This window comes from Nycticebus coucang, chromosome 1, assembly GCF_027406575.1.
Source record: "Nycticebus coucang isolate mNycCou1 chromosome 1, mNycCou1.pri, whole genome shotgun sequence".
In the NCBI taxonomy this organism is placed as follows: domain Eukaryota; kingdom Metazoa; phylum Chordata; class Mammalia; order Primates; family Lorisidae; genus Nycticebus; species Nycticebus coucang.
In genome coordinates this window covers 156,930,252-156,945,725 of record NC_069780.1, presented here as the reverse complement: position 1 = coordinate 156,945,725, position 15,474 = coordinate 156,930,252, and the positions used below count along the sequence as shown (strand labels likewise).

Below are 15,474 nucleotides of genomic sequence, written 5' to 3'. Positions count from 1 at the left end.
GCTTTAATCTGCCACACATATCTTACACATTCCTCTCTAGCATATCAAAGAGGATCATCTGTCTACTCTTAAGTTTCACATGAACAGGAAAAGTACTTTTTTTTTTTTTTTTTGTAGAGACAGAGTCTCACTGTACTCCCTCAGGTAGAGTGCCGTGGCGTCACACGGCTCACAGCAACCTCCAACTCTTGGGCTTACGTGATTCTCTTGCCTCCGCCTCCCGAGCAGCTGGGACTACAGGCGCCCGCCACAACGCCCGGCTATTTTTTTTTTTGTTGCAGTTTGGCCGGGGCTGGGTTTGAACCTGCCACCCTCAGCATATGGGGCCGGCGCCCTACTCACTGAGCCACAGGCGCCACCCAGTACTTGATCTTTTAAATTTATGAAATACAGGAAAATCTTTTACTTCATCTATTTTCTATTTTTGTATAATACATTCTATTTAAATTAAATAATCAATTCTTAATACAATAGCTTATGCTAAGTGATGTGATTTAATGATAGACAGCAAAAAAATGTTAGATTTTTTGCATATGGAAACATAATTAAGAAGGAAAATAATTACTCCTAATTCCTCGACATTGAAAAAACTGAAAGGTTTGGTGTTGTTTCTGTTCTCTTTGCATGTGGGTTTATTTTAGTAATGTTGATATTAAATTCAATAAATAGCTGTGCATCTTTTTTTTTGATTATGCATCTTAATGTTATATCACGAGACCGTCCTCATTAAATCATCTACAAAGGAATGATTTGTAATCTCGTCACAATAGTTCAGCCTATATATGTACGTGTGTGTGTTTTCTGTTTGCCCACATACTTTGTCATACAGCTAACTTTTTTTTTTTTTAATTTAGTGATTTGAAATGTGCCTATTTGATTCTATACTGGGGATGGTTACAAGAAAAAGAAGCGCTTATGTCTGAACTTTTTTTCTTTTAATATTTAGGGTTGAGAATGAAACTGGGTCTGTTAATCTCAATTCATCCAAACCCCGTCTGTGTGAGATGCTACCACAGCGTGCTTTTTATGGAGTCATACAGCTGATACTTGTTTACTTATTTTGTGACAGAATCTTGGTTTTAGGCAGATTTTCCTTTATAGTACCGTCAATGATTTTTTTTTTCTCATTGGCAAGGTTTTATAAATATTCTAACAATTGTTTTCATCCATGTTTAAATGATTTTATTATTCAGTACTACTTCAATGTCGCAGCTCATCTGTTCTTTTTTATCTCTGTTGGTTGATTTATATAACAACCTGCAGACCAAGGAAACCCGAGCCTTGCACTTTTGTTTTTTTGTGCCTAAGAGTCACTTTTTGTTTTGTGAACAAGACAAACCCGACCAAGTGAAACCTGTGGGATTGCGATAGTTTTTCCCCCCAAAGGGCGAAAAATGCCTTAGAAACTTCTGCTAATTTTTATGTGAAGTGTTTCAACTTTTTTCCGTGTGTAAGAAATCTGTTTTCGTTTGTTTTTACTGTATTAGCTGAACTACTTTTTTCTTCTTCTCCTTGATTACCTCTCCTGTATTTATTTTTGCTCGGTACACCTAGGTCTTAATTCGGCTCAAGACATTTTATGTAGTTTTTCATGGTTCCTTCCGCACCTGCCCGTCCCCCGTCCTCTGTGGTGTTCTTTGTTTCCCTCATGCTTTCATCCTTCACATGTGGGAACTTTGTTTTTTCTATCTGTCTTGTGCTGTATTAAGTGATTTTTCTTTTCATGATTCAGTCTTGAATTGGCTGTTCCTATTATGTTTTTAATTCAGCCACATTCTTTCCTGATTCCATATTATTCCTTCTCTATCATCAAAACTGTTTTCATTCTATTTATTCAATATCCTTTTGAATCTTGCTGTGAACAACCATCAGTAATTGCCCAAGATTTATCATTTTACTGCTATGGATGGAGTTTCGTTTTCCTCAATATTGTATTCAAGCATAAGTGGAAATGCACTTCTTTCAGAAATTAGTGTGATTTGTGTATAATTTCATTAAAAAAAGAAAAGAATTTTACATTTGTTCTTGTTCAGATTCAGCCCAGCCCCAGCTGCAGGGGCTGGGCTGGGAACTCTGTTGGAGTCCCACCCTGATCCTGTGTGATACTTCCACCAGCCCTTGCTCCCATCCTGGCTTCTTTCTGCACACTTAGCTGCTACCAGCTCACACTCAGAGACCTTCAGTAGATTATCCTTAGACAAATGAGCTTTCTGTTTCTTGGGGAGAGCAGGTAAGTACTCGGCAGTTCCTTACTTTAACTGTGACTGATGTGGGGATAGAATGGCCTCGATACTCCACCTCAAGGCTGGACAAGCTCTAAAGTGCAATTTTTGCTTCAGTTTTACCCTCAGGATGGGGCTGAAGCTGGGACTTTACTTGAATTTGTACCATTGCTTGGCTTTTCCTCTTTTCCTGTCACTCTTCCCCATCCTGTAGTCTCTTACTGATTTCTTCTGAGAGCATTTTTACTAAATTATTTTGCCTACAATCCTCAGTCAGGGTCTGCTTCTGATTGAACTTGACCTACCATGGCAGGTCAGGGATTGAGAGTGAGGTGAGCGTCTGCTCAGGCCCTGCCAAGCCAACCCTTTGCTTCCTTCACCGCCGGTCCCCAGGGGGACTGCCCCCGCTTCATTCTCTGCGTCATGCTTCATCTGCCCCGCATTTTGGGAGGTGTTTTTGGTAGTTGGCTTTTAGCATCTGTCTCTTTCATAGAATAAGGAGTTTTGCACGAGCCCTTTAGGGTTTCTTAAGATTGGTTCCATCTGCTCTGTTTGTAGCAGAATTTGCTGGAAGTTTCAGAGATGGGCATGGCACTACTCCAAGGTTGTTCTTCTTTTGCTGGATCCCTTCTGTTTCTGTTATGCACAGGTTAGGTTGGTGTTTGTGCAATAGTACGTGCTCATGTTACCATCTTGCTAGCGAATTCCTCAACAGGCTATTTTTTCCTTGTTGAATATTTGAAGAAAAAATGTGTTTAACAATTTGCAGTAACCTCTAATACATGACTAGACACAGAGATATTACCAAAAAGGAGCATGTCATTTGTTACCCCAGAAGAAATAATTAGGTTTTATTCTAGTTTATGATTTGGGTTATTGCAAGCTTATAAAAAAGGGAGAAAATATTTCTCGAAGAGTTTTTTACAGTGTATCTTTGAAGGTATAAGGATTTATAGTAAAATAAACGTGCAAACAAAAATTATGTTTAATTCAAGATTTGGACCGACCTACTGAGTCCTTTTTGAAAAGCATGTATTCCTATGTTGCAGAAATATATGAATATCACTTATTTGAACTACACTATTTGGCAGGAGCTCATCTGACAGGGCATCTGTGAGTGAACAAGTATGATAAGTATGATAAGTGAACAAGTATCGAACAAATATATCTCCTTACCCACTTTGAAGTTAATGAGAAGGACTATTTTTATTGTGTGTGTGTGGAAATATACTTTAAGTATAGGTGTGATATAACTTGTTATTCTTGTGATTAAATATATTTTTTCCAGAATTCCTGATATGTAAGTGTAGTTTTTTTATCTTGAGGACAAGTCTGTTTTTAGTTGAAAATGATGAACCACTAGCATTACTTTAAATGCATTTTACTTTCTGTGCATATTATTATTATTATTTTTGAGACATAGACTCACTTTATCACCTTCAGTAGAGTGCTGTGGCATCACAGCTCACAGCAACCTGAAATCTTGGACTCAAGCAATTTCCTTGCCTCAGCCTCCCTGTAGTTGGGACAACAGGTGCCCGCCACAATGCCTGGCTGTTTTTACAGACGAGATCTCCCTCTGGCTCAGGTTGGTCTTGAACCCGTGAGCTCAGGCAGTCACCTACCTCGGCCTCCCAGAGTGCTGGGATTACAAGCATGAGTCAGCACACCTGGCCCCATATTCTCATCATTGATACCTCTCTGCTTACATGATCAGAGTATTAGAATGATTTTCACATCCCAACCTCAATTATCTGACTGAGAAGAAAAATTGAACAACTTTTGCCTGATTTAAAACATGAAAATACATCACTGTTCTTTCAAGTGCTTCTTCGTTTCCTTGCCCCTTCAGAATAAACCCTGTGAGGAATTTATTATGTTTGAAGTACACTTTTAAATAAATTTGGGACAAATAGTCATTTTTATAATGTTTACTTTTTCTATGAAAAAGGCTTACTTGTAGTTTCTAGTTTTATATATCAGTAAAGTTATGTATTTCTAGTAATTTTAAGCTGCGTTTATTCCTGAATACTTCTTTTCTTTCTTTTTTTTTTTTTTTTTGAGACAGAGTCTCTCCCTGCCTTCGGTAGAGTGCTGTGGCATCACAGCTCACAGCAACCTAAATTCTTGGGCTTAAGCAATTCTCTTGCCTCAGCCTCCCAAGTAGCTGGAATTATAGGTGCCTGCCACATCACCCATCTACTTTTAGAGACAGGGTCTCCTTCTTGCTTGGGCTGGTCTTGAACTCCTGAGCTCAGGCACTCCACCTACCTCAGCCTCTCAAGAGTGCTAGGAATACAGGTGTGAGCCACCACACTCAGCCTACTTATTTTCTTAATTGGGTGTTTTTAGTCCAATTTATTTTATAACTCATTATTGTCTACCAGGAAACTATTAATCTTTGAAATACTCATTTTAAATGCTTAGATTGACAGAAAAAATTGGAAAGATAGCACAGAGTTCCCATATGCTTCAACCCTGTTTTCTGATTATATCTTACATTAACATCTTAAATGCAATCAATTATAATTAATTATATTAATTCTTAATAATATTCATTTTAGCACTTGAATTTTGGGATATTTCTGTAAGTGGCATTTAGTGAACTCTTCCAACATGTTTCAAAATTATGGGTGTTTAGATTTTATTACCAATTTTTAGTAAATGTTTTTAAGGTATATTTTCCTAGATACTGATTTTTGTAGTCAGACATACTTATTTTGGTTTTTGCATTATTAATTTTTAGAAATAATTTATATATTCTCCATAGAACATCTCTGTTTATTATTATCTCATCTCCCTTCCTCTATTTACATACTGTGCACGTTTTCTCCAGTGAAGTTCTTGGGCATTTTGGATTTTTGTACTTTTTGGCCAGATCCCTTTTATGTCTCTGCCTTCTAGTCTCATTTTTTCTGTCTGCCCTGAAGAGATTGTGTCTTCTTAGAGCACAAAATGTTAGCATTTTTTACTTAGTTCTGAATTTTGGTGGCCCTGAGTGTGGAACAAATGAGATTAGAGTGATGTCTTTTCTATTCCTTGCTCGCTTTGTGTGAGGGTTGAGGTGCTCTTAGGAAAGGAATGAATTGTTTGGTGAGACTAACACCAAATTCTGTATGTTTGCATATTTGCTTGCATCCTGGAATGAGGGCCAATATAAGGAATAAGATAATTCAGGAGGAACCATTTCGTTCTGCAAGGTGGGGCGTGTGTGATCTGAGAAGGTCCTATGAGCAATACGGTCTTTGCCTGTGGTGGGCGCCTGTAGTCTCAGCTACTCAGGAGTCTGAGGCAAGAGGATCACTTGTGCCCATGAGTTTGAGATTGTTGTAAGCTCTGACACCATGGCTCTCTACCAAGGGCGACCAAGTGAGACTCTTTCTCAAAAAAAAAGTCAATTAATAAAAATAAAAGGGAGTCTTTGCTGTGGTCACCTGCTGTCCTTACCGCTGCTGTGACTGAATGGCAGCAGGGGACTCCATAATGTCACCCTACCATTGGAACATGAGCTTCCATTGCCTTTCGCTTATTTAAAACACCATTGTAGCAATTCTTCTCCTTCCTGTACTAATCATTTCTCTTGTTAACCTATCTTGCAGAAGGTTCCCACCAGCAAAGAAAGAATTCTTTCATTTAAAACAAAACAAACAAACAAAAAAAAACCCCACTTGATCTCAAATCTCTCTTCAGTTGGGACCTTAACACTGCTTCCCTTGACTGTTAGGTTAAATTTCCTGATGAAACGTGTCTCTGACAGCTTGCTTCGTTTTCTTTCCTCTTTGTTGTCCTCAAACTCACTCAAGTCAGGCTTTGAGTCCATCGTTTCACTAGCATTGCTCTTGCTGATGTGACCAGTAACTTTGATTTGCTAAATTACCAACTTTGAGTCTTTATCTTGGTTGACCTGGCAGTATATGATAACAATTGTTTACGCCCTCGAAAAAGTTCTTTGCATTTGTGTCCAGACCAGCAGCGTGCTGGAATCTTCCATCTTCCTGAACATTTCTTTCCAGCCTTGTTTGCTGAGCCAGCCAGACTTCTTTCTCTTCCATCCATCTCACAAAATGCCTTTAAATACACGTACATTCTGGCTACTTCAACTTTTATCATTAGCACATTCCTCTCACCTCAGTGCCTAAGTGTTGGGCTTCTTAATCCAATTGCCTACTTAACTTTTCCATCTGAGTGTCAAATAAGCATCTCAGGTTTAACAGAGTTGAGTAACCATCCCCCCTCTCCAGAACCATTTCTCCTGCAGTGTTGTACGTCACAGAAGTTGGTGTAAGCTCTGAGCTCATCCCTCTGGTTGCTCAGGCAGTGATCCTTGGGTTTGTCCTTATTTCCTCTTTTTTCCTTTTCTGCTCCTCAAATAAGTCCATCATCAGAATCTGTCAGCTCTCCTAGAAATGTGAATCCAAAATGTTCATCACCTCCATGAGCCAAGCCCTATAAACATCCTGCCTCAGTTCCTGACTGATTGTCGCATTTCTCCCTTGCTCTGTGAGAAGGCGATCGTCCTGTGGTCCTTCCCTGCTCTCACCCCTGGCATGATGCCTCGTTCATTTCTGTCCAGCGAGAACATGCGAGCATATCTCCTGTTCAGTGGCTTTGCCCTCCTCGTTTCCTCGGGTGGAGATGATTGTCTTCCTGTTCCTTCTTGCCCAATGTTGGAGTGCTCACACCCCAGCAGCCCCACCCTTTGCCCTTCTTTGTTTTTCTCCAGAGCTTTGATCACCTTTCACACTGTGTCTGTTTTCCTCCTTGTTCTTCATCTGTCTCCTTCCACTGCCTGCAGGTCACAGGGGCAGAGATATCTGCACATGTGTATGTGTGTGTGTGGTGTGTGTGTGTGCTATGTGTGTGTTTGCTATGTGTGTGGTGTGTGTATGGTGTGTGTGTGGTATGTGTGTATGTGGTGTGTGTGTGTATGGTGTGTGTGTGGTATGTGTGTATGTGGTGTGTGTGTGTATGGTGTGTGTGTGTGTGTGTGGTGTGTATGTGGTGTGTGTGTGTTTTCACTTTTCCACCTGTAGTGGCTGGCATGGGGGCACACAGGAATACTCTAAATTGGCTGGGCATGGTGGCTCACACCTGTAATCCTAGCACTCAAGGAGGCTGAGGTGAATTGATTGCTTGAGCTCAGGAGTTGGAGATCAGCCCAAGCAAGAGGGAGACCCTGTCTCCAAAAATAGCTGGACGTGGTGGTGGGTGCCTGTAATCCCAACTATTCTGGAGGCTGAGGCAGGAGGATTGCTTTAGCCCAAGAGTTTGAGGTTCCTATGAGCTGTGATGCCACAGCACTCTACTGATGGTGATAAAAGTGAGACTTTATCTGAAAAAAAAAAAAAAAAAAAAGAAAGAACAGAAATTCTCTAAATTGGTTAATAAATGATAAAGTGTTGTTTTTGAAGTAAGTATTAATTTCTTAAACATTCTAGTTACTGATTTAAAGAAAAAACATATAAACCTGGTAGGTGTGTGAACCAATGAGAGGCTATAAATACGTACAGTGAAAAGTAAGTCTCACGCTGTTTAATTCTAAAAGTGGTGCATGTGTATACTAGCATGTGTCTTTTTTTTTTTTTTTTTTTGTAGAGACAGAGTCTCACTTTATGGCCCTCGGTAGAGTGCCGTGGCCTCACACAGCTCACAGCAACCTCCAACTCCTGGGCTTAAGCGATTCTCTTGCCTCAGCCTCCCGAGTAGCTGGGACTACAGGCGCCCGCCACAACGCCCGGCTATTTTTTGGTTGCAGTTTTGGCCGGGGCCGGGTTTGAACCCGCCACCCTCGGTATATGGGGCCGGCGCCTTACCGACTGAGCCACAGGCGCTGCCCATACTAGCATGTGTCTTTAAAAAGGAGCACACTGTCCAATACATGACTGTTTAAGCTATTTCTTATCTTGGAGATCATTCTTCACCATTACACTTGTTACACATTTAGACACATTATACAATAATATATACTGACCAACCATGAGGATCTCTTGTATATATTGCATAAATAGCAATGTATAGGACTATGTGTATGCTATTTTTACAAGTGTGCATATGTATAAGCACACATATATACCAATATGTAACTATTTTCCTGGCTGAGTTTCAAGTCAGTATTTGACTAGGATTGTTTTTTTCTTTTCCAGTGCCCACTGTTGATGTCTTTCAGATTTCCACAAAAGAACGGTTTGGATTGGGACATCAGCTAAAAAAGTAAGTTTTTCAAAGTGTAAAAAGGTAAATTTCTGTTGAAGAGACCTGAGTTACTGTTTTGCTTGCTTTTAAAAAATGTGTATTTAATAACTGTCTGAAGTAAGTGCCTCAGGAGAGGAAATCAACCTGATGTTAAGAGCTGCGCTGATAAAATTTAGTTAGCAAAGCTCACTTGGGCATCTGGGCCAGCGCCCTTCTGTTTGCCACCCCAGATGCCCTCCCTTCCCTTTGATGCCCAGCACTCTATTTAGGGAGCCTGGCGTTTGTGGACACTGGCTCCTGCGTCTCTGGACCCCTGATGTGAGTATTAGTCACACGATCAGTCACATCAGGGGTCCAGGGGGAGAGAAGAGAACAAGATGGGAGGACTTACTGTCATGTTTTCCTCTCTAGTAGGTCATCTTGAGCTGACTTCAGCTGAAGCTTCCTGCTTCTGTTCCAGTCTGCAGACTTTGCATGACTCTCTCTCCCTGTGTTCTCTTGATGGTTCCACCTGCTTGTTCTTTATGACCTCGAGGTGGCAACAACTACTAGCCTTGGGTCACCGCACTATCCTACTTCACATGCCCACACCTTTCAAACACTCCTGTTGTAAATAGACTCTTCATTTCCTGTTTGGACCTTGACTCATACAATGACTTGGTTTGTCCCTTATAAATTGACTGATTCTTTGAAAATTTTATATATAATTAATTTGAATTGACAGATACATTCTTTAGTATGTCATCATTATCCCATATGGCACTGCATTTATGTAGTCCCTAGGATTCTGGCACACTTTGGTATTTTTAATAGACTTGAGATAGAAATAAATGATAATAGGTTTTGAGCATCAGGAGAAGATGAATGATGCTCTTGTGTATCGCCTCATAAAATCTCACAGAGGCTTATTCATAGTTTTCTGCTGTTCAACTCTTAATTTGCTTTTGTGTTCTGGTCTTTAAGTCTATTTCATATAAAAATCTATTTTTTAAAAACAAAAACTAAATACTGATAGAGCCAGATACAATGGCAGCAGAAAGAAATTGCATCTTAGTGTAGAGAAAGAACACGGATGAATTAGAGAATAAGAACTTCCTTTAACTTTTTTTTTAAATTAAGTGATCCCCAGTGTGAGCCAAGGCGTAAACCCATTGGTCTGTGGTTTGGTACGGATCCACAGAGCTTGTTGTGGCTTTCCTTGCAGAAAATAATGATGTCGTCTTCCTGTTTTCCTTTGGTGACCTTCCACGCAGAGGGAATGTGGCTTTCTCCTCAGACATAGAGTCTAGATTGGGCCTCAGCCTTTCATGAGAGGACGTTTAACCAACCCCAAAGTTGAACTGACTTTTAAAACGAAGGCATGTGCCTCAATTAGCCATGGTTAGAATGCAGACAATAAATTCTATGGTTGTCCAAATATCTGCTATAAGAATTTGTATTTATGGAGAATCCCGAAAAATTATTTATTCTTCTGAATCTGCTAATGTAACTTAAATGTAAATTCATCAAGAGACCATTTGATAACTGTGTACATATAGATGGGGGTTAGGCCCTTCATGAAGGTGCAGGCGATGTGTTTGCTTTCATTGTAATGTAGTGACTTGTAGTTTGCCATCCTACCTTGACCTTTATTGAGCAATAGTCTAAGAGAAAACACATTGCAATTATCTATTTTATTTACTAAATGGAGAACTTACTGAGGTCATTTTATGTGATATCTAGGGTCATCTGTGCCCTGGAGCTCTAGAATTGTTTTGCGTTTTTATGACCTTAAGTTGAGTCAGCAATGCTCATATGTGGGTCATGTGTAGACCACATTTGAAAGAAAAAAAAAATCTTGTAAATTCCTAGTATTGGATTTAAAGATGTGCAAATACAAAATTAGGTAATAAACCCTTAATGTTTATAATTCCGCCTCTGTAAAACTAAACTCAATTGGCATTGTATGTTTAGCTCATTATATTATGCAGCACTCTCTTACAAGGACTCACAGGAGAAATTTTCCCTCCCAGTGCAGTTGTTTTTTGTTGTTTGTACGTTTGTTTTAATTGGATTTTACGTATTTCCTGCCCCTAACACATCTTGGAGGGGTTCATGGAGCCTGCTTCTGCATTATGCCATCCTGCTTGGGTACCACCTGATCTTGACACATTTTTTCCTATAATTTTCCCCTCTTCAATTTCCTGTCTTGTTTTTATACTGTTTTGCTTTATGTACTTTTTTTGTATGCCCGTTAAGAGCTTTTTCAAAAAGGTATTATAGGAATGATCAAAATAAGACAAGAATTATAAAAGCAGAGAAATCTAGGAATAAATAGCTTTCCACACTTCATGGGCTTCTATATAAATCATATGGGCTCAGAAAAAGAAGTTATGTATTTAATTTTAATCCTGACAAATTAATGAAGGCTATGTGCTGTGTTCACTGTTTAAGCACCAAGTAGAATATGTAATATATATATAATTTCTAGTCCCATTCAAATGCTTTCGAAAAGCTACTTTTTTTAGTGATAAATTTTAGCTATGTGGAAAGTTGGTTAGTATGGACTAGAATTACTTTTAGATGATTCTGATATATTTAAGTTTCCCCATTTTAAGCATTTTTGGTTGTGATCCTTAGGTCCTTTTGAGTCAAAGGACCTATGTAATTTAGAAAATTTGATCTCATCCTCGCAATAATTTATACTAAGAAACTGAAACATAAAGAGGTTATTTTCCCAACAACATACAGTAAATTAGGAAGGCAGGAGGTTTAGAAATTAGACCTTTTGTTACTGATTATGTATGTTTTCAGTAAATAAGAGACACCCTTTATGTGGTTTGTTATTCTTTATTCTGGTGTGTTTTGGGTAGAAGTGTAATCTGAACAATGCCAGCAGCAAATACCTATGCTGTACTCATATGCCGGGCACTTAGAATAGTGCCCAATGTGTATGAAGTCACTGAATCTTTACAGGAACTGCGTCAAGCAGATGTTGTTACTTCCACCGTACTAGAGAGGTGGAGCAACTCACTTAAGCCAAAGAGCAAGAAAATGATGGAGCCAGAGTTTGAGTCCAGGACAATAATTTTGATCTGCCCACTACATTAATCTGCCTTTTGTACAATCCTAGATAACCTTTTCCTTAAATCATACATGAATGTATGTTCGACATTGAACCATATTGAGAGAACGTGAAGTCAATAGAGTGAAAAATACCTGCATGTTTTCTCACAGCTGACCTGAAACAGATGCAGTAGCCAGTATCATATAGGGAGTATCTGTCATTCAAAGGGTGAGGGTATCTTAGACATTGGAAATAATCTTGAACTTTGAATGATTTTATGTTGAGTCTGCATAGATAAAATTTGTGTTCAAAGGGGAGAAAATACATCACAAATCTCCAGTTTTCCCTTAAGTACAACATAAAATTAGGTATCAGTCTTCCTATGTGGAGTTCCACATATATAAAACCAAATTCCATATACAACTTAAGGTCAAATGAAAATAAAATACGTAAATTCAAATTTAATACCATTAATTCAATCCGATGGATGATGTTTTGCTGAAGCTGTTTTGCTCTCACAGTTTGACTGTAATACTGGCTTCTCCATTGCATGGTCCTTTTAAAGTAAGCATGAAGAAAATCATGATGACATTCATATAAATTTGACTTTCTCTATTTTAAACTGGCCTGGAAGCTTTATTTGTGTAGCTGGCTGTGACACCATCTGCTCATCACTTGGCATAAATGTACAGTTTATCCTGAAATCTTATTTTTCTTTTTATCGTCAGCCAGTGGCAATGGTAATGGTTCTTTGTGCCAGCACAACAGCCAGCGCAACTCAAATGTGAATACTGAAATCTCTCCGTGGCTCTATTACAAAGAAGTGGTCATTATATCACTTGCTCATATGTATACTTTAGATTACATAAATTAATCGAAAGCTATAAATTCAGCACAGCATTAAGTGTCCTATAAATTAGCACCTTTTGTATCCAAGAATGTCTAGGAAACTGGATATTCAAGTTAAGAATTACTGATTTTAGGGCGGCGCCTGTGGCTCAGTCGGTAAGGCGTCTGCCCCATATACCGAGGGTGGCGGGTTCAAACCCGGCCCTGGCTGAACTGCAACCAAAAAAATAGCCGGGCGTTGTGGCAGGCGCCTGTAGTCCCAGCAACTCGGGAGGCTGAGGCAAGAGAATCGCTTAAGCCCAGGAGTTGGAGGTTGCTGTGAGCTGTTTGATGCCATGGCACTCTACCAAGGGCCATAAAGTGAAAGTCTGTCTCTACAAAAAAAAAAAAAAAGAATTACTGATTTTAGACGTTGAAAGTCACACTTTAGAATGTTCGTATACTGTGAAAGCGGGAGCATTTTCCCATGTTGACCTGGTACTGTTAGTTTTGTTGTTACAGTTGTTGTTCCAATTAACTTATCAAGATTAGGCAAACCTGTTCTTGGGGAATGGTGCAAGTTTTTGTAGGAAGAAAATCTGACTCTGCTTGGTACTGAAGGTGGTGTCAATGGAGATTTCAGTTTAAGTACAGGGAGAAGTGATGATTTTAATATTATGATTACATTTTAATTCTACTGAAATTATGGGTTGAATAAAAACTACAAACACAAAATGTATAATACAACTCTTCCCTTTTCCTGAGCTCTCAGCAAATGCACTGCAGATTTGGAATCACGGCATTACTTGGGGTAGTTTTACTTCTTTTTTCTCACCACCCCTACTGCTCCAGGTACCCCAGACGATTGTGTGTGACTGTTACTTCTTCTAAACCCATCAAAATAGCAGAAGAAAGGTTGGAGTAGAAAAGCGAAGTGATATGCTTGTTGGCAACATGAGTTAGTTTTTTTATAAAAAGGGATTTAATAATTGGCCTCGTACTAAGAGTCACATCTGTCCCTTTTGAATAACATGCATTGGGCATGTGAAAACCCTTGTGTGACAATATACACACAGCCATTCTGTAACCAATACCCAGGCACACTGAGCAGACCTCATTCCTTCATTTGTGAAATGTGCAGATTAATTGCTTACTTGCTGAAGGTTCTCTGTAAATTAAAGGGGGAATTGTACCTCTAATATTCCTAGTGTACTCCCTGCCATATTGTTTACTAGTAAACAAATATTGGTACCAGTATTCTATTGAAAAGCAATCTGTGTTAGAAACAAATGAAAAGAGCATGAAAAACAGACAATGTAGAAGGGACTTTTGAAAAGAAAACCAAAATGTTCAATTTACTGTACACTTAACATCGAACTGAAGATTTTCATGTTTACTTAAATATCAGCGTAGGGGGATCTACTATTGCCCCTTGTCAGGTGGGATGCAGGAAAGCCACCCTAGCCTGAGACCTTGCACAAGATCAATGCTGCCTTGAAGTTCACAGTTGACTTTCCACAGTTCTTTACCATAAAGCAGTGATGACATAATCTTGACATAGAAAATCTTGAGATTTAAGAGTTACCGAATTCCTACCTTACGATGGTAACTAAAAATTTTAAGAACATACAAAGTTTTAAAAACGGCTTATTTAAAGGTAGATGGGCTGGACTGAAGTTACAGTTTGCTGACCACATTTCTTCATGGAGTCAGTTTTGCATGATTTATTTGCATATGTGATTTCACAGTTTTATTTTGCTTTCCTTTTCATGAAGAAAAATCCAGAAGCACATTATGTAACAAGAAGTTGGCTTTACTTGTATCTTCATAAATAACACCATAGGTCAGAAGTTAGCTTAATTAAAAGCTGATGTTCAAGCTATATATAGCTTTTGTAAAAGCTTACCTATCAGCTTTTAATTATTATCCGTTTACTAACTGGACCTATGTTGTCCAGTTGGAAAACAGGACCAAATTACAAGTTACTTATCTAAGTGAAAAAGTAAGTAAACAAATAACACCATAATCAGTAACACAAGAAATTGTATTTCCAATACCAACAAAAGAATTAAGAATTTTTTTTTTTTGCTACTCCAGCAAGGCTGTCCTTCTAATTCTCTGGGCATCCTTTCTCTTCCATCACTTCTTCTAGCATGTGATTATTAATTGAATCAAGTTATATTCTAATTTAATTATTTTAATAATTAGCAATTATTATTTCCTGTGACCTAATTAGAGTAAAGGGCTGCTGTAATTTGATGTATTATGCTTGCCTTCATATGAAGAATCTTGTGTGTTTATTTCCCTTTGATAAATGCATTCTCTACCTAATAAATACAGAAATACTAATTGAAGTTACCTTGGACCATGATAACAGAATTGCCTTTGGGTTGACAGAATCATGCAGACGTTTGTTACACAGCAGTGGAAACAGAGCAAAGAAAAATCCAATTGCCTGCACAATAAGAAGTTGTCAGAGAAGAAAGTGAAGTCTCCCCTGCACTTATTTTCTACTTTGCGCAGGTTGGTAATGGGCTGTTTCATCATTGTCTTACCAAATGCTGGGCATGGATCTCCACACTTAGAACCTTCTTTCTACAATCTTGGCATCTATTTATTTTCCTTATGACTTCAAAGAAAGCACAGATTTATATGCATTCTGTACACATAGTCTTTTCTACATTTAGGGTTTTATTTACTTTTTTTGAGACAGCCTCAAGCTGTTGCCCTGGGTAGAGCGCAGTGGCATCACAGCTCACAGCAACCTCCAACTCCTGGGCTTAAGCGATTCTCTTGCCTCAGCCTTCCAAGTAGCTGGGACTACAGGTGCCCGCCACAATGCCCGGCTATTTTTTGGTTGCAGCTGTCATTGTTGTTTGGCAGGCCTGGGCTGGATTCAAACCTGCCAGCTCAGATATATGTGGCTGACGCCTTAGCCACTTTAGCCACAGGCGCTGAGCCACGTTTAGAGTTTTTATTTCTTTAACAATTGGTTAAATTTACTAAAATTACATTCTTCATTTCTAATCACGTAGAATTTTCTTTAACAAACTTAATTCCAATAGAGTTCTGGGATGGGGGGGGGAATTAGAGAATTTTTTCTTTCTTTCTTTGCATTTCAGGAAAAATGGGATTCAAGTGCTGTGATCATTCTGCAGACACTTTTGATTTCAGTGTTAACTCAGT

General features: G+C 38.8%; 1 protein-coding gene across 3 annotated transcripts in view; it reads left to right on the top strand.

Moving 5' to 3' along the window:
- Positions 1 to 15,474, top strand: part of PARP8 (poly(ADP-ribose) polymerase family member 8) — a 182,599-nt gene that overhangs the window by 123,923 nt on the left and 43,202 nt on the right. For all 3 annotated transcript variants that reach the window (XM_053590897.1, XM_053590890.1, XM_053590904.1), the window contains 2 exons: positions 8,366 to 8,432; positions 14,686 to 14,811. In XM_053590897.1, the coding sequence (XP_053446872.1) occupies positions 8,366 to 8,432; positions 14,686 to 14,811 (193 nt within the window). The remainder of the gene's footprint in view (positions 1 to 8,365; positions 8,433 to 14,685; positions 14,812 to 15,474) is intronic.